This window comes from Eurytemora carolleeae, unplaced genomic scaffold (genome assembly GCF_000591075.1).
Source record: "Eurytemora carolleeae unplaced genomic scaffold, Eaff_2.0 scaffold161, whole genome shotgun sequence".
Classification (NCBI taxonomy): domain Eukaryota; kingdom Metazoa; phylum Arthropoda; class Copepoda; order Calanoida; family Temoridae; genus Eurytemora; species Eurytemora carolleeae.
The window spans coordinates 52087-71476 of NW_019396085.1; the positions used below are offsets into that span (position 1 = coordinate 52087).

Here is a 19390-nt window from a genome sequence, read left to right on the forward strand (position 1 = left end):
TGCTGTACCTGTACCTCGACGGAAGATGATTGTGCTTGTACTATATAATCCTGGTTTGACCTGGATAAGAAAGAGACGCTGTACTCTCTGGACCTGTAAACATGAAGCTGTCCTCTGTTATTGCAGCCATGAGTTATTAACAGGTGTGTTATATCTCACGTACTGCTGTACCGTTGCTGTACATAGTACTCGCAATCTTGACCATTATCTACTCTAACGTGTTCAGGACTTGAAGGAGAGTGTTGATAGTGAGTTGAAGATTGAAGGGAGATTGTTGTTCTTAACCCCGGAGTTGACAACCTGTTAGTTGGAGCTGAAGAGGAGTATGCTGAACCTGGGGTGAGAGCCAGATATTCTCAAACCAGGAAACAGATACCCTCCTGGTCTAGTGAGCTATGACCAGAACGATAACAGGTGTGTTAAACGATGATTTAAAGTGAATTTAAATCTAATGCAAACTATTTAAGGAGTAAACCTTTGGAGATAAGGGGATCCGGTTAAATAAACAGTCTCGTCAAGAAATATACCTTCGTGGACGGTGCTCCACGCACTCAGTCGATGCACCAAATGTAAGCACTCTTTTTAATATATTCGTGTGATTGATTGATTGTAAAATAATGATTAGTTGATGGTATTGCTTTAAAAATTGTTAAATTATATGGAACTGATTAATATTGTGATTTATTTTTTCAGTTTCCACTGCAAGACGTGCTTTCCCTGTTCCTAGACTATAAATGAACTGTGAATATTTACAGAAACAAGCGCGTGAGAAATGGGTATGATGACTGAGTCTGCGTCTGGCATTTGGCGTGAGGACCTTATTGAAAATTAGGTGAGAAATGCACACCAGGACATAATTTTGGAAATACATAAGCAAAACTTAACAAAAAAAAGAAGAAAGAAAACGTCATTCACTCCACTGTTTTCTGGGTACCACTGTTTATAGTTCATGAATAATTATGTTATAAAATAAAACAAGACATTCATATATATATGTTCCCTCTGGCCGGCCAAACGGCTGGACCAAATGGGCTGAAATTTTTTGAAGAAACTCATTGATAGCCTGGGGGTGACAAGGGCAAAAAAATTCGAATTTTTTTCCCCACGGGCAACGGGGCCCTTCAGCTCTTAATTATTATAATGATATAATTGTCAGAATTTATAACTTTTTCAAGATGAAAAAACGACTTCATCTTCCTCATCTTCAGACTTAACACAAGGAATATGTTTACAGATTCTTCAAGTAAAAAATGAATTATATATATATATATATATATATATATTTCAGTTTTTAAATTTACATTTTTATTAAAAAAAGAATTATACTAAACATAATGTTTCACGTCTATCATGACGATCCTCAGTAGTTACAATTCTTTGAACAATATATATATATATATATATTCTTTGAATATATATATATAAACAAACAGAGATATAGATATATATTCAGTAGTAATCTCTGTTTGTTTGTATGTCGGATCATAACTCAGGAATCCCTATAACCGATTTGTCTTAAACTTTGATGGGGAAACTTTGTAGAAATACGGGAATGTTCCTATTTGGTTTAAAAGGTCAAAGATTAAAAGAAAACTTTGTTTCCAAGCAACGCTGGGTTTCCGAGCTAGTCAATAATAAAGTAAAAAATAATAAAAATAATAAAAAAATATTAAATGATTTGATTTATTATCGTCATTTATCATAATCATTAAAATGTGTACATTTTCATTTTACAACCTTTTTGTGAGCTATTAATATCCAAAAGTTTTCCATAAAGTTTTTAACTATTGTAAATTTTTCTTTTAATCATTTCTAAACATAGGAATTTAATCCACCCACCTGTCTGTCATAGCTTCTGCCTCTAGAAACCCCACTGGCCTCTGACCATCATCATCATCTTCGTCTTCCTCATCTTCTTTTTCAGCTTCTACCCGGTCCTCGTCAGCCTCGGACAGGTGGCGAACACGAGGCTTCACAGCGGGAACAGAATCCGAATGTTCTGGAAGAGTATTTCTACGTCTTGTGATTCCAGCAGCTGCTTGTACATTCGTTTTCTTCTCAGATATTCTGCAATAATCGATCAATCAACTATCCAAACAATCACTAAATCAATTAATCACTTAATTAATAAATCAATCAATCAATCAACCATTTGAAAATAATCAATCTGTAAGAACTGTGGATCTTTATAAACTAATGTGTGTTCAGGGTGTTCAAAGTCGAGAAGTTCTCCAGCTTGTCCTACGGAGAACCCCTATCTTCAAGCAACTAATCCTAGAAATCTCTACAAATACATTGAATCTACCATTATCTTTCTTACTGTCCAAATTATCAATCTAAGATTTTAATGTAAACCTTGCTAAATGCCTATTTTATATTCTTGTAATTGAGTCTAATTTTCTAACATCATACGTCTTAAAACATAACTGTAAATAAGTTTTATAGTGCTTGAAAGTCTAGCCACAATTTGTTTTAATAATTGGTCTTGTCTTTCAGACCAAGATGGGTTAGTTGTACTCTTCTAACTTGTTTTCGTTCTCTTTCTCCAGGTTTATAAATCATCCGTGATTTAAATATTCACATGGAAACTTTTACTCCATATTGCTTAATTCTTTTCTAACGGATGGTTTATATAATATGTATAGATTTGTTGTGATAATTGTAATTCTTCCCTCAATAGTTCCGTGCATGCCTCCACGCACTGAACCAGGCTGGCCTTGAGTTCCTGTTGATCTAGAGCTTTAACCTCTCCGCTGACTCGTGGAGCTAAACCTATCTGCATCCTTGGTCTCTGGGATGAAGATGCTCTACTCTCCTCTCACCTACTAATCCTGACACCCTGTGCCTTGGGTAGGTCATGAGTTCTCTACGTATACAAGACTCCAGTCTCAACAGAGTCCGAGTGCTCCTGTGTCTTTGGACGCTTGGTTGAGTTCTCTACAAACAAGACTCCGATCTCAACAGAGTCCGAGAGTTCTCTATGTTTCCTCTGATAGTATCCTAGAGACGTCTCCATCTCTATGTACCAGACCTCCTACAACCTTGGCTTGGTTGTTCTCACTTCTCCGGCATCTCCGATAGAAGGAATCTATCCTCTCCGACATCACTGACGGAAGGACCTCTACACTGTATCCCTGATCTAAGCTCCTCTAGATCAAATACAGGTACTAATCTCGATTACAATTCTTGTGATCTCTGTGAGAAAGACAATACTTGAGAAGGATATTTTAAGATACACATAAAGATCTCAACTCAACTCTATAAAGCTCATATTTAGTTCTTGTACCCGAGACTGTGGTGCATTCTAAACACTATAGGCTACAAACCTCCGGACATATCAACATTGTAAGTGAATTTTTCTATTTATTTAAAATTAAACATTTGTTATATAAAATTGAATGTTTTACCTGGAGAAAGTTTTATTTTTAAAGAATAGAATTTTATTTTATCGTAAAATTAATTAACCCTGGACTGATTTATTGTGTTTTCAGTTCACGGTTGAGTCCTGTATAAACTGCCTATCTGAAATATACATAAGATTTAATCAGTGCAAATTGAGGTGAGCCGAAGAGAAAGAGTTCATGCTCGCTTTTATGTTTGTAGTTATTACCTGGTTCCTAAAGGTAAAATTTGAGCACACAATCAATCATCTGATTATCAAATGCCGCAAAAATTGGTGATTTATTAAGATAATACCTCGAAATAACATTTTCTTTTTCAACACAATAATAAAACGTACCTTGGTTTTTCAGCAGGCTTTCTAGAAACAGGTTTCATGGTTGTCTGCATATCCTGGATAAAAAAACATGTAATAAAAATGAAATGTAGACTTATTTTATCTATGTTTTCTTAATGAAAGTTACATGTAAATGCGACAGTGGAGGAATTCGTCAAAATTGTTCAAGTTCGACAAAATCAGCCACAGGATTCATCAGAGAAAGGTTTAAAGAGTATTACTGTAAATTGGACTTGCTCCAAGATCTTTGACTGTCACTTAAAATTTCAAATATACGAGAGTTTTAAATCTTCATCCTTGATTTATAAATTACCTCTAACAATTTCTTGTTTTTGGGCTGAGAAGACTTCATAACCCCCATAGGCCCGGAGGAAGTAGGTTTTGCCTTTTCCGGCTTCTTTCCTTTCTCTGCAACCTCCCGCAGCCTTTGCTTTCTCTCCTCTACTTGCTCCGTCCTTGATTTAGGTCGGTCAACTTCTGGAGCTTTCTTCTGGAACATTCCTCCATACTTGGGAGTGGGCTCAGCCTTCTTCAAGGGTTTACTGCCTTGCTTCGAGGACTTGGAGAGTAGCTCCCCGACAGTCTGCTGGGAGATACCTCGGTTAAAGGCCTTGCGATGAGGTTGAGGTAGGGCATCCATAAGAATAGGCCCTTGTCGTATTGTTGGAGGCTTTACCTTTTCTGGCTCAACAGATTTGGTGGCAGTTTGTTCTGACTCAAAATCAGAGCTGTCGTCTTCAAACAGATGTTTTTCAGTCAAGGACTTCAGGTCTTGTTTCTTGCTTGATGATTCTTGTTGTTGGATTGGTTTCGACTGTTTCTTTAAATGTGCTTCTCCGGCATCCAAGATTTTCACAAGCTCTTCGTTGTCAGAATCATTTAGAAGATCATCAATTGATTCATTGTCTGTATTATCTAATACTGACCTTGAGCATTCATCATCTTGGTCTAAACTATCCAAAGCAGAACTTGTACGATGATCCAGTGCTGATATTGGGCAATGATCATTATCATCAGATCTAGACGGATCCGCTATTAATGGTTTAGAGGAATCATCATCAGATTGTGCATCATCATCCATTGGTATTCCATCATCATCACTAATGCAAACCAGTTCCGGGGATTTTACACTTTCATCTTTCTTCAAGTCTTCATTTGGATCCTCATCTTCAAGTTTTTGTGTCTTCTTTGCAAGAACTTTGGTTGCCAATTTCTAAAAAATAAAATTTCCAATACATTTAAACAGATAGAAAATATTTTAATAGAAAATGTTAATTTTGACAGGGAAACATTTGAGATAAATCTTTCTTTATGAACTCAGCCAGTGGTTGAAGGTTGTTAATGATTTTTTAATAATTTTTTAAAAATATTTTTTTAATATTTTGCACACAGCTAGCATATTATGAGAAAATCAAAATTAACATCCATGGGTGGCTAACTTGATAAAGAATGGCTCTAAAGCCGTTGGCAAAAAACATGTATTCATGGGTACTTACTTTTACTTGAAAACTTAATTACCCCCCACTCTTTCAAAATCATTTTTTCACCAGATTTTTATTACTTTCATGTCCAAATTTTCCCAGAGCTTTGAAAAGTATTCCACCCTCCCCGTAATTCTAAAAAATATATTCCATTGCTTGGATGAATTTAGATTTTTAGACTTTCAACTCATTAGTTATGAATCTATAAATTTAAAGTAGTAATCTCTGTTTGTCTATTTGTAAGTTCGAATATAGCTTATAAACCCGTTAACCAATTTGCCTCAAATTTTGATAGGGGATCTCGGTGAAACTACGGAATGTTCTAAGCTTTGTTTAAAAATTATAAGTGGATGTACTTTTACTGAGAAAGTTTTGTTTACAGGCAAAGCTGGGTTCCCAAACTAATAATTTGTTATAAAACTTATATTGATTTCTCCTGTGACCCCTGTATTACCCAAAATTACATGAAATGAATAGTCTATTTATAATATTAAACTCACCGCATATTTTATCTTTTCTTCATTTATCCTTTTCCTTTTCTCTAGTTCTTCAATCACAATTTCTCTATCAAAATCCTTCTGTTCAGCTTGGAATTCATCCAGTACGCAACTAAAAACATCATTTATTAAAGCCGATGAAATTATGGTTTACGTTCATAAAAATATTTAGCAAAACATGCTTTAAATTTTCAAAACTATATTTCTTGCGTCTAAAGCTTTTCTGAAGATTTTAGGAGCACATTTTTCAGAATTGATTCATTTCTACATTGAAAATGCTAAATGCTTCGCGAAATCACATGGGTTAAAAAACGATGACGACAATCAACCCAATATTTTTTTTTTTGCATCACAAAATATCTTCATGAGAAATAAATAAAAAGGATTTTTGATAATGTCCAATCTGAGTTCCCCGATTCATTAAAATTCAAAATAGGTCATAAATAGTAAATACATACCTGACCATATCTCTGCTATAAAAGGGTGACTGACAAAGGAACTCTGTAAGAGAGTTCTTGATAAGAATTTCCTTGGATATAGTTTCTATAAAAACCATCTGCTCCTCTCCTCTCAACTCTGCCAAGCACTCCCTGACCAGCCCCCGGCTACATCCAACCTTCTTCATCACCCCGTCCACCAACCTCTGTTCAATCTCATCCCTGGAGTTAGTTGGTACTTTCCCGTACCAAGGTACATGCGACTTTTCCCAATTTATTTTGTGGCTACTTCCCGTAAAGTTACCTCCCCCCACCCCCTACCCTACTGTCATGATTTTACGACTATTTTGAAAATTCCCTAGCCCCTAAGACTTCCTAGTCGAATAAGATTGTTGAAGTTGTATCTAATCGTGTCCTTATTTAACCTTGGCTCTTATCAGAAATTTAGGTGCCGATGTCATTGTCAAGTCTATTCCAATTATTCGTATGAGAATTACTAGTTGAAGATTTACTCGTTTAGGATTTACAAAACTAGTTATATAGAGTCTTGAAAGAAATAAACATTTAAGAAAATTCTACCTAGGATCAATTCTTTCAGAAAATGTCACAAAAGATTAAGACTTTCAGAAAATGCAACATAGGATAAAGTCATGAGGAAAATGCCACATTGAAATTAGTCACTTTACAAAATGTCATTTGGAAATGGAAACTGCCACATGGGCATTGGGCAAAAATTAAGTTCTTAAGAAAATTGCCCCATATTAATAAGTTATTAGAGTAAATGCTACAGATGAACTATTTAGGCAAGTGGCCTTTAGAAATTTACCATTTTAGAAAATTCCTCTGTGGAAAAAGTAATTTGTGTAAATGGCCCCGGAAAAGTACCTCCCTGGCAAATTTGAAAACATTCTCATATGAGATTGGTCCCCCCAGCTCCTTGTCCTTTAATATTGCAGCTTTCACAAGCTCAGTATCAGCAGACAGACCTAGAGTCTCTAGAACATCGTTTACAAGATCCTCTTCCACATCCTCCTGGAATTAAGAATATAAAAAAATTGAGTTTAAACCAATTAAATAACAAAAACTTGCTTATCAAAATTTACGTAATCTTGCCGATATATTATTCACTGTATCTTCGTTTTGCGTCACCCTGTAAAAACCCTCATTTTGGTTATGACTACAAAGGAAAATTGTTTTGAAAACAATATACACCCACTCACTGCTATAAACACCTGGACTTTTTCTTCAGAATATTTTTATATTCAGTCAACTGAGTTATAATATCAATTTTCACAAAATGCCACCTAGGAAAATCTAAGCAAATATTTTTTTTTAGAAATATCTTAAACCAAATGCATTTAACTGATGTTTACCTCAACAACTTTTTTATGCCTGGTACTAAGGCAGTCATACAGTTCACTAAGAGGTTTTATTTTTTGATAAATTTTTTGATAAAACGTGTCTTATTACATTCCAGGAAAATTTTAGGACCCTGCCATTTACAAAATAAGCATAGCATAATTAAGCTTTAAAACTACAGCTACGTTTGATTTTAGACCTGAATGCACTTGATTCATACAATTGGGATTATAACTCAGTAGACTGCATATCAGTATAATTTTATTCCTAAAAAAAAGTTCAGGTGTTTTGAGCAGTGTGCCCACAGCCCAGGCCATGAGAAGAAGCTGTGAAATAAATGAAATATTGAATAATTAATTATAAACCTGGTTGTCTAAAAGAAGAAGCTGTGAAATAAATGAGATATTGAATAATTAATTATAAACCTGGTTGTCTAAAAGAAGGAGCTGTGAAATAAATGAAATATTGAATAATTAATTATAAACCTGGTTGTCTAAAAGACTCTGGCTCTCCTCTTCTCCTCCCCCTGAGCTGGTTCTTGTTAGATCAGTTGAAAAGTTCGTACAAACCTCTTCTTCAGTGAAGCTTTGAGAACCTTCACATTTTATCTAAATTATCAGGAACTGTATAGTGAAGACTGTGGACCCATATCCTCCACTTATAGAGTAACATGTTAGATTCACAATAATAACCTTTAAACTTTTCCCGAACCGCAATTAGGAAGACATCTTCGTTTTAATTAACAAAAAACCTTTTTAATTTTAACAATTTACTTCATCTAAAGCATAAAAAAGAACCGACGATTAAAAGAACCAATATTTCATATTGGAAAATAAGGATATCCCATTCATTCTTGATTTGGCAAACTATTATGGGGTATTAATGTGAATTGAACCTGGTACTCCATTAAAAAGAAGGCTAGTAGAGTCAATTGTTTCTCTTTCCAAAACATGTTCTGTTTATTCAGATCCTTAATCCGTGCTCAACAAAATGGACCGATCCCATTAAAAAATTCAAATTACTTGTTCTCCCCCCCCCCCCTTCTCTGATAAAGTGAAAATCATAAAACCATTTATTATATACCTTGACAAAAGTTTTGATGGGCAGCTTATGTTTGGCGACGATTGTGCGGAATAAACCAGTTTGAGATGAAGCAACAATATCGTTGTCATCACTATCCTCTACTCCTGAACTCTCGCCACCACTCTGAATAAGTTATTTTCTATTATTCAGCTTTTTTTAAATATTCTAACTAGTCAAGAATCCGAAGTCCGAGTTTAATGAATAAAGAGCCGCGTCTTAATTCCGCCAAAACCCGGTTTCAATTGAGCACCGGCTTAAACTAAACATTGAATACAATTTTTATTGCAACCAGCCATATTTGAGTGGCCTCTAAAATTCTTTAAATTAGGCCTCAATTCTTTTAAAGCATACAAATAGATTTACTGATGTTTTAACAAATAAAAATAATCTGGGGCCTATAATCCGCATTTTTTTCTGCAGATCCGGATCCAGAAAGTCAAAATATCGCGAATCCAACAGATCCGGATCATAAGAAGTGGTAAAATATAAGTACATGATTTGAAAATAAGTATATGGAAATATAAGGATATGGTTTGCACCATTTGGGATTGACAAACAAGACAATCCTGCTTATCATTCGAACCTAGTTAGGAGGCCAACAAGGACTGATGTAAGGAGCAACCTATTTTCAAACAGGGTTTTATTTGGATTTTATTAGGGTTTATTGGGCTTTTTAATTTGAAAGTAGTTGAAACCTATTAAAATTCATAAAATAAGACTATTAAAGCAATAAGTGAACTTTTTAAGTTATGAAAAATAATAATGTTGTGATAATATACTATAATCAATTATCTATAAATACTCTTCAAATACAATAATATCACCTCCCTTATTCAATGGGGGTATTACTACAATTTTTGGATATTATAGTTCTATAAATTTCAGACTAATTCTATTTTCTCACTTTGATACATATTTCTGATGGGGGGGTGGGGCTACTCAGATTATCGGTAGATATTAAATATTTATATGCATAAGAAGGAAGACCACTGTTAAATACCGAAAAACTTCAGCCCATTCACACAAAAAAAAGACCAAGAACTTTTAAATTCTTTTTCAGTCGCAACGAGTTTTGAAAGCTCTGATGTGGTTCTTCTTGGGTTTTCAATACCTTAGATACTTGTTATAAAAACAATCACTGCAGATGATAGATTGCTTCAAAAGTTTTCTACAATTGGGTTTGTCTGGTCTAAAACCAAAAAACCGTCCTGAAGTCCAGTGTTAAAAGGTTGACTTGCTTGATTTATTTCATTTTTTTATAAATAACTCAATATTCGAACAATTTTAGCTTCAATAAGATCATTGTTTAAAGTCTTAGGAAATAAATAAATGTGTCAGTTTTAGTGCTGTGCTCTCTTAAAAATCGATACAATTGAAAGTAGACCTAATGTCTTGAAGATTTATCATCTTAAGAATCAGAAAAGGTAAAAAAAATTAAAAAAAACAAACAATAAATTAAATAAATTAAATTAGGGCTGGCTTTTTTATGTCAACCCTGCTAGCTGCTGAAGGTGCATATTTTTCAGAACCCCCCCCCCCTCCGAACCAGGGTAAGGAAAATTAAAAAATTAGTCATTAAGTTCGTTCAACCTAGCTTATACTATACTTATAACCTAAACATTAATGTTTATTCCCATAATTTAAAACCTCTATTTTCTCAAATTAGGCGATTTTATACCAGGCATTCTGGGGGCAAAAAAAATCATGGGGGTAATCAAATCTTTTTAAAGAAATATTATAATGCTGTGATCATAATACAATTATGTAATTATTTATAATTAACAATAAAAAAATCAATATAATAACCTTATCTTCTTCCCTTCTCTTGTATTCTAGTATTTCAACGTCCAAGTCGCACTCACTCTGCTCGTTCTCTGGCTCGCTTTGCTCGTTTTCTGGCTCGCTCTGCTCGTTTCTTCCATCCTCCGACAAAACAGATTGCGACTAGAGAAAGTCTGATATTTTTTTTCGTTAAAAATAAAAAAAGAATTAAACGCTCGTTACTTGTAAAAATAGTGAAAAATAAATCTTTCTTTTCGAACAGTCAGATTTAAAATTTTAGTAGATTTTTTTGGATTATTAAATAATTATCAGAACTTTCCATGGATATATATTCATCTTCATCGTCAGAATCGTTGATATAAATAACATCATCATCATTTACATTAGTAGCCTGTGGAAACCATTGGGGATCGAACCCAGCAGACTTGATTAGTTCAGCTTTTATCTTCAACTCCTTTTCATTTTCTTGTTTTATCTTGACCTCGGGTTTAGTCTCTGAAGTAGGGTCTCTGGAGACACTTTTAGAGGTGGGAGGAGCGTACATATCCTCATCGGAATCATCAGATATCTCTAACCGTGCTCTTGGGCCTGATCCTGAGCTTGGTATATTTCCAGATCCTGGTTTAGGAACAACTCCTAATCCTGCTCCAGTTCCATTTCCTGATCCTTCTGCATCTCCTATTTCCGACTGAAAAGCAAGAACAGGATTTCTCTTTTTTAATGCAGATTTCAGAGGCTTGAGCACTGTTCTTTCTTTCTCCCCTGTTTTTTTAGAAGATCTTGCAACTTGTTCTTTAGAAATAATCTCTAAAGATCCTACAGCAAATGTACCAGCGGAGCCTTTAGTTTCTCCTGTATCAGATACTTTTGCAACTAATTCATTGCTAGATTTGGAACCAGGCAGTACATCTAAACTTGAACCAATATTTGGAATTTCCGATCCAGAAGAATGGTCTGATGATGGTTTAGGGTCCGGAGTAGGTTGTCCAGACCTACTCTCTTCTGAGGTAGAGAAAGGCCCCGAACTTGATCTAAAATAAACTTAAATATAAACCATCTTAAAATTATGGTATAAAGACGAACAAACCTAAATCTCAAGCGTATTTGCTGCTCTAAAGCTAGCGAATTATTTGAAAACAAATCAATCAATAAATCAATCAATCAATAGATCAATAAATCAATTCGTCAATCAATCAACCAATCAGTCAACCAGTCAATCAATCAATCAACCAATAAATCAACCAATTAATCAACCGATCAATCAATGAATTATTCAATACGCAATTTAGTCTAAAATTTACTGACCTTCATGCTAACGAAGAACAGGGGTGTATATCTTTAATTTTGCCGCCGCTTTAATTGGGTTTGGGCAAAAATAAAAAAGAAAAAAGGAAAAAGGGGAAAATGAAAAAAGAAAGGAAAAAAGGGAAGGAAAAAGGGAAGGGAAAAGGGGAAGAGGGAAGGGAAAAGGGGAAGAGGGAAGGGAAAAGGGGAAGAGGGAAGGGAAAAGGGGAAGAGGGAAGGAAAAAGGGGAAGAGGGAAGAGGGAAGGAAAAAGGGGAAGAGGGAAGGGAAAAGGGGAAGAGGGAAGGGAAAAGGGAAACAGGGAAGGGAAAAGGGGAAGAGGGAAGAGAAAAATAGGAAGACGGAATGGAAAAGGGGCAAGAGGAAAGGGGAAAGGAAAATAGCCGCAAAAAAACAAAATTAAAAAACAGTATCAGAAATGCTTAAAAACTCAGGGGGACGTTGAAGTTGACCTTTCTAGGGCACAAAAAGCTCAATTATACAACTAGAATTCAAAAATTTCTTTGCAAGGGGGATAAATATGATTCTGAAAAGGGGGTGGGGAGGCAAAAATATGAGTCTCACAAATAATATACACCCCTGATGAAGAAAATTTATAAATCAATTGATGTTATGTTTATCTTAAATATTCATGCTTTTGAATTGAATACCTGGGTGCTAGAACAGGGCTGGCATTCAGAGCTCTGATCACGGAGAACTTTTCATTTGCAATTATACTTCGCCTGAATTATTCTTAGTTAAAAATTAAAAGCATTAAGATGAGGAGAGTGAGGACGTAATTTTAAGTTACCCTTAATTTATTGAGTGGCTTGTCAGATTCACAAGGGTATCCTTTAAACCGTTTATTCAAGGTTTTTTTTTGGTTGAATTGGGGCAAATAATCAAAACATTAGTTCAATTTTTCATTTCCCCCAGATCATTAAAACTCGTTGTTCCCTTCCTCGCTATATATATTATATACCACTTTACATTTTAAACATTGATCCGGATCCTGGATCAATAATAGAAGAATGAAAAGAATGTCGTTTATTTTTATGATAAAAACTTGCTAAAATACTCAGAACTGAAGAAATCTTTAATGATCTCTTTTTCAACAGTTCAAGTTTGGGTTTTGAGAGCAAAAACTTATTTTTTACAGTTTTTGGTTTACTTTGCCCCTTAGATCTGTGAATCCGCTTATTTCTGCGGATCCGGATCTTTAGCACTGGTGTATACCGTCAAAATTTCTTAACCTGATATTATCCTGACCAATGATCTCCAGTTCAAAATTGATTGCTTCGTCACTGCTAATATCCTCATAGTTCCCTGGTACAGGCACTAGCCTGGAACCTGGTTACAGGGGAATATGTTTTAAAGGGAGCGTCTGGCTAGAAATGGTAGCTGAGCTGAGAATGCATTGTTGTAAAGAAATGTTTCAGAAATCATTTGAGACCAATAAGACGTTTGTACGGTGTATAATTATACAGAATAATTCTGAGTGAAAATATAATCATTAAAATCCTCGTGGGTTGTCCAACCCGACAGGCAGGCGTGCAGGGCCACAACCTGATAGGAATGCGAGCTGCGCCACTACCAGCCAGACAGGCATGCCGCGCCTGTCATGTTGTGACAAAAAATCGTCAACTGGCAAGTCCCCCTCCCCCATGTTTCTATATCTTTACTTTAAGATTCATTTAGTTTCTCATATAAGGATGGGGAAAGGGGGGGTGTAAGTGTATAGAAACTATATAAATCATATCCCTTTGCCTGGCAACCCTGATTTAAATCCCGAAGGTCCGGTGAGTCGTGAGGGTCGAGTTTGCTTCCTGAAATCAGATTGTTGAAAAGGTCTACCCTGAGCTGACCCTGACGGTCTGGAGCTCTGACCATCTTTTCTCTCATCCTTCGGGAGTTTGATAGATTTGTGTTTACGTTTTCTTTTCCTGGTCCGTTGCTTTCCCCCTGCACTGTTTTCTTCGTCACTTTCTCCAGAACTTTCTCTCTCACTTTCACTCTTACTCTCGGAATCACTTTCTATTCCACTTCCTTCGCCAGAATCTTAAATAATTTACAATCCAGAGTATTTCTGGAAAAGTAGCAAAAATTAAACTTTTACTATTAAGCCCCAAATTGTTTACCTAGAAAAGCCAGGAGGGGAGTTCCTTGTGAACCATCATCTGCCAACCCTCTCCACCTCCTAGAATTCAATCAATCAATCAATCAATCAATCAATCAATCAATCAATTCATAAATACATAAATCTGTCAATTATTAAACCAAATTAATCATTCAATCATTGAGTCAATTATTCAATTAGCCAATAAGTCAATAAGCCACTATGTCTATATGCTAATGAGTCAATGTATGTACATTATTTGATTGTATAAGTATATACCTGGATATTAGCTTGTACTGTACTACAGATACCGTCTTCCATCTGCGTACACTGTACTGCACATTAAGCTCCCCGTCTTTTAGTATACACCTGGACAATTCAAGATTTGAATTAACTAACTTTTAAAATATTTTTAAAAGGGACTGAAAGCATAATTTCTAGTCTCCAGGGAGGGGGGTAGGCTAGCCACACCCGTAGGGCTTCCTATCCACAATTTACTCACTAACATCGACTTGTGGCAAAGCGCAAACCCGTAGCGCGTCCATATGAAACACTTTTGTTCAATGAACAAATTCTAAAATTAAATATAAAATTGACTAAAAAAATTAAGCAAATTAAGTTCCCTTCAACATGAAAAATTAGGGTAAATCTTTAGTATTAGGCTACGACGATTCCCGACCAAGTGCTGCTGCTTTGACAGGCAAGAAGGATGAGCATTGCTAAAGTGATAGGCCATAGGGCAGAGCATTACGGCTAGGACTGCAGAAGGCCGGACGTTGCAGGCACAATCCTTTTAAAGAATTATGTTTTCATTTAAAGAAGAATTTCTTTTAAAATAAAAAAATTTCAAATAAGATTTGTATCTGGAAAGAAAATAAACGTATCAAAATTACGAAACTTTCAATTTTTTTTCTTTCCGTTTAGTTGACGGCTAAATAATACGAGACTAAGACAATGATCTTACTTTTGATTGAGTTTGGCTCCAACTGCTCTTTTCGGTAGAGGAATAAATTTCACCGAAACCTAGCACAAATTGGATTAGTTTCTTTGCCCCAAATAGTGTATTTTTAACATTTGCTCTCCTAAAACTTTGCAAAATTTTAACCCTGAGAGAAGATGTATTCAAAAAACGAACCAAAACGATCGTTTTTAGGTCAGTTTTTTCCTTCTAGTTTCTCTTTGAATAAATAAAACCTTTTAACATATAATACAGTTTTGAAATGTTGGAATCTTCAAAAGTTCACAGTTTCACAGTTTGTGTGTGCTACCTTTCAAAAGTCCAAAAACCTTAAAAAGTTAAAGGTCAAGAAAAATAACTAAATTATTAACAATTTAACATTAAATGAAGATATATTTTAGGAATTTTACTTTTCCTTATAAAAGGGACTGGAATTATTTCAAGTAACCATACACTTAAATGTGTGGCATTGCCTAGTTCATAAACCAATATTTGTTTAAGAATGAATAAGATATCCTCGATACTCTATAAAAGTGTCTTTCAGGTTTAAGAAAAGGAGGAAATGAAGCAGATCGTAAGAATTTTACACTTTTCACTGCCTCAGTGAAAACTATCGCGGATAAGCTGCCATTAGGACTTTGAACTTTGCGGATATTCCCCGATAGATATAAAAACTTTGCAAATACAACTCCAAGCCCTGAAATTTGGTGAATACTTTAAGATGTTAATTTGAATTCATATTACTACCTGACTTTTCTTATTTTTCAATGTCGAAATAATAGTCGCAAGATCTGGTTCACTATCACTTGTAAGGTCTACACTACTATTGGAGGAACTGAACGAACTTGGAGAAATCCTAGTTTTCTTCCTTACTGGGGCATCATCTAAAAAATTCAACAAATTATAACAAAAATATCAATATTTTTCTTAGAATTTGTTTACCTTCACTTCCAGAGTTGTTGACACAAATTCTCTTTTCTCCCTTCTATTTCAAACATGAATATAATATTTTCCAAAAAATGATGATATTTAAAGATAAAATTATCTAGATTCGTTCCGATGTCAAAAATATTTTTTTTTAGCTCGCTTTTTGATAGTTCTGAACAGTGAACAGTGACGTACAATCCCTTTAAATAATCTTCAGGTATACTCTTTAAAGCTTTGTCAGATCGAGAACGGATTATATGTTTGTTTGTTTTCATTTGTGAATTCTCTGAAAAAGTTACTTGCGCATTTCTTGCTTTAGAGACAAAAAATAAAATGTCAGAATTAAACACTCTTTAAGCCAGAAACAACGTAATCTTTCAGATATATTATGAGATTAAGGTTTCTAGGATACCGTTGTATATGACGGTTCACTTAAAATGGCAGCAGTCCCTTATTGTTTATTACAATTTCTACTCAAGTTCCTTATTCTGAGTAGAGAGATTATTTCTACTGGATGTAGAAGAACTTGCTACGCTCTGTGCTTCCTAAACAAGGTAAAAAGTAGATAAACAGTTTTCATCAAAGCTTTATAATGCCATAGCTATTGGTAAATATTTTTCTTGGATGAACATAATAGGTGGTATGTGGATTGAAATCAGAACTTTAAATTAAATGTAAAAGGAACAATCTAATAAGGTACAAAAATTTTTTTTTCTTATTCCTATTTTTGAAGATTTTACAAGAGTTTTGGTGGAATGTTGAAAAAAAATGTTTAGGTGAAAAAAGTGTAAGAACTAAAAATTAGGAACATTAAGAACGAATTGCTGATTTTAGGCCAAATCATTAATTTAAAAGAAGGAAGCCACTATGAATTCTGGTTCAAAACATTGTATCAATCAAAGCATTATTCAATCAAACCATTGTATCAATATAAACAATTTACAAATCAAACCAATTATCAATTAAACCTTGTATCAATATAAACATTGTATCAATCAAACCATTTATCAATTAAACCATTGTATCAATATAAACATTGTATCAATTAAAACATTGTGTCAATTAAAACTATGTTACAGTTAAAACACTGTATCCATTAAACATGGTATCAATCAAAACAGTTTATCAATCAAAACATTGCATTGTATCAATTAAAACAGTGTATCAATTAAAACGTTGTATCAATAAAAACATTGTATCATTCAAACCATTTATCAATTAAACCATTGTATCAATATAAACATTGTATCAATCAAACCATTTATCCATTAAACAATTTGTATAAATAAAAACATTGTATCAATCAAAAAATTATATAAATGAAAACATTGTATCAATCCAAACATTGTATCATTTAAACGTTGTATCAATTAAAACATTTGTGTCGATTAAAATATTGTAAAAGATTGTATCAATTTTACCTTTGAGTTTGATTTCTTCACATCGGATTCATTTTTAGAGGCTTTTAAAGAGGTTTCTTTTGGAATTTCTAATGGTTTCTTTTTTAAGTCTTCAATTGTTTTTTCTATGAGGCCTTCGAAAGGTTTCTCTACAGAAGCTTCTAAGAGTTTCTCTTTAGGGGCTTCTGTAGGTTTATCTTCAGAGGCTTCTTTGGGTTTATCTTCAGAGGCTTCTGTAGGTTTTTTTTCAGGGGTTTCTGAAGGGTTTTCTTTTGAAGCTTCTAAAGGTTTCTCTAAAGTGGTTTCAACATGCTTCTCTGCTGGTTTATTTTCAGGGTTACCCGCAGGTTTTGCCGACTTTCCATCTTTGTCGGCGTATTCATTTTTCTGAAGAATCTGGTAAAAAAAATTTGTTAAATAAATTATATTATATATATGATCGGGCATGACTGTATCATTACAAATGTCATGCTAACTCTGTGATCCACGTACTCCGGAAGGAGGCCGAAGATTGCAGGGAGGGGTGGGTACTGGGTAACATTCGTGGCTTAGCTAGCAGCAATTAAAAGTAGCTTTTTCAAAGATTCTCCCCCCCCGTAATTAAAAAAAAAATCTGGCATGTTTATACCCCTCTTTTTAATACTTTTTCTTCAAAACTATCAATGAGTTTTCTAACTTCAGTGACAAGACCTTACAAGCCTCAATTAAACAGGCTAAGGTTTCAGGATAACACAAAACACTTTGCCACACTTAATTATCGGACTCCAACAAAAATGCGGGAGTTTGATCAAAATAAAAAAATAAAAATCTTTCTCGTATACAAAAGTAAAATTAAGCTTAAAAATTGTATAACCTTTAGAAGTACGTAGTTCAACCAGATTTGATATTTTTTCACTTTATATTTGCAAAGATTAATCTTCTATGCAGGAGGACTAGTTTCTCCGATGCAAGTTGAAGAGTTAGTGGATTTTTAAAGGATAATATCTTTTCCCGTATTTACTACTACCTTTTCGAGGATTATTATTTTTGATTTAAAGAGAAAACCAATCCTCTACAACCCCTGCTTTTACCTTAAATACTGAGGATGAAGAGGATGTTTGTAAAGAAGGACAAGAGGATGGTTGAGTTGTGGTCGAGGATGCATGAGGAGGATGGGATGAGGTTTCCAAGGGTTTAGATGATGATGAATGTTGAAGTGTCGAGGATGAGGTTCCATGAAGAGAGGAGGATGACAAATTTTCTCCAATATGTTCAGATTCTGAAAAAAAGCAAATTACAATATTGGCAATTCTTAAAGACATAACTCCAAGTGACCCTAGATTCATAGCTAGAAATCTATGACAATATAAAAATTGCCCAAATTCAATTCTTGCACATACAAAAATTAAAAATCTCATTTGGTTAAGATATTTTTTTTTGTCAAACCCATGAAAACAAAAATACATACAAGTTGATGTTTTTCTGGCGCCCAAAGTTTGGTATTCTGTGAATCAAAATAGATAGAACTTAGTTTAATAAATTAAGGCAAGTTAGGAAAAATCAACAATTTTCATTTTTGAAGATAAATTTTCTCATATTGTGTCTTAAAATGTGTCAAAATTTAATGGGTTTGCAAACTAAAGAGCTCAGACAATATCGACAATGGTCTAAATTTAAAAAAATGTTGAAATAAAGAGAATGTGGTTGTAATTTTAAGTAAACCTTAATTTGAAGATTTACAACGGTTCCCTTAAAACATTTGTCTGATCAAAAACATGGAGATATCGTCGCCGTTTTTCCAGCTTTCTAGTCATTATTTCAAACGATTCCCGTGAACATAGTGAAGATGCATCATATTCGAAATATGTTTTGAAGACTTAGAGAGAAAGGACGAAATCAATTTTTTTTTTTTAATTTAAAGTAATGATTAAATATTATTGAATAATTTAAATTTTTTAATTTAATTTAGTTTTAAAATTGAAGAAAAGGTTGAATGTTGAAGCACATTTGCAGGTTTAGAGGGACTGTTATTTTAATTTAAACTATGTTAAAAACTTTATCTGATCGATAATTTGGCATCTATCCTAGCTAACAATTTCCAACATTTTTCCCGTGTTTTCTTCAACAATTCACTTCATAGAAAAATAATATATTTTTTTAAGAAAACCGCTTGGATGCTTGATCACACAAAGGGTACCACTGTGAATCATAAATGCCACTCTATAAATACAGTCATAATCAGAAATACCCGTAATTGATTAACAATCAATCAGGTGATTTTACATTAAACGCTCAGAATAGGCAGACCACATTTGGAAAGGGCAGGACTAGAACTGTTTTGTAATTATCTTT

General features: G+C 34.1%; 1 protein-coding gene across 1 annotated transcript in view; it reads right to left on the reverse strand.

Moving 5' to 3' along the window:
- Positions 1 to 19390, reverse strand: part of LOC111717973 (uncharacterized) — a 42214-nt gene that overhangs the window by 18429 nt on the left and 4395 nt on the right. Inside the window, exons 6-26 of the mRNA XM_023493445.1 lie at positions 18130 to 18317; positions 17081 to 17455; positions 16142 to 16204; positions 15675 to 15717; positions 15480 to 15616; positions 14739 to 14797; positions 14054 to 14143; positions 13797 to 13855; positions 13426 to 13716; positions 12912 to 13008; positions 12330 to 12401; positions 10695 to 11406; positions 10400 to 10537; positions 8594 to 8716; positions 7996 to 8118; positions 7041 to 7183; positions 6173 to 6373; positions 5718 to 5826; positions 4050 to 4949; positions 3740 to 3792; positions 1840 to 2067 (exon numbers count right to left, since the gene is read on the reverse strand). Coding sequence (XP_023349213.1) covers positions 1840 to 2067; positions 3740 to 3792; positions 4050 to 4949; positions 5718 to 5826; positions 6173 to 6373; positions 7041 to 7183; positions 7996 to 8118; positions 8594 to 8716; positions 10400 to 10537; positions 10695 to 11406; positions 12330 to 12401; positions 12912 to 13008; positions 13426 to 13716; positions 13797 to 13855; positions 14054 to 14143; positions 14739 to 14797; positions 15480 to 15616; positions 15675 to 15717; positions 16142 to 16204; positions 17081 to 17455; positions 18130 to 18317 — 4204 coding nt within the window. The remainder of the gene's footprint in view (positions 1 to 1839; positions 2068 to 3739; positions 3793 to 4049; positions 4950 to 5717; positions 5827 to 6172; positions 6374 to 7040; positions 7184 to 7995; positions 8119 to 8593; positions 8717 to 10399; positions 10538 to 10694; positions 11407 to 12329; positions 12402 to 12911; positions 13009 to 13425; positions 13717 to 13796; positions 13856 to 14053; positions 14144 to 14738; positions 14798 to 15479; positions 15617 to 15674; positions 15718 to 16141; positions 16205 to 17080; positions 17456 to 18129; positions 18318 to 19390) is intronic.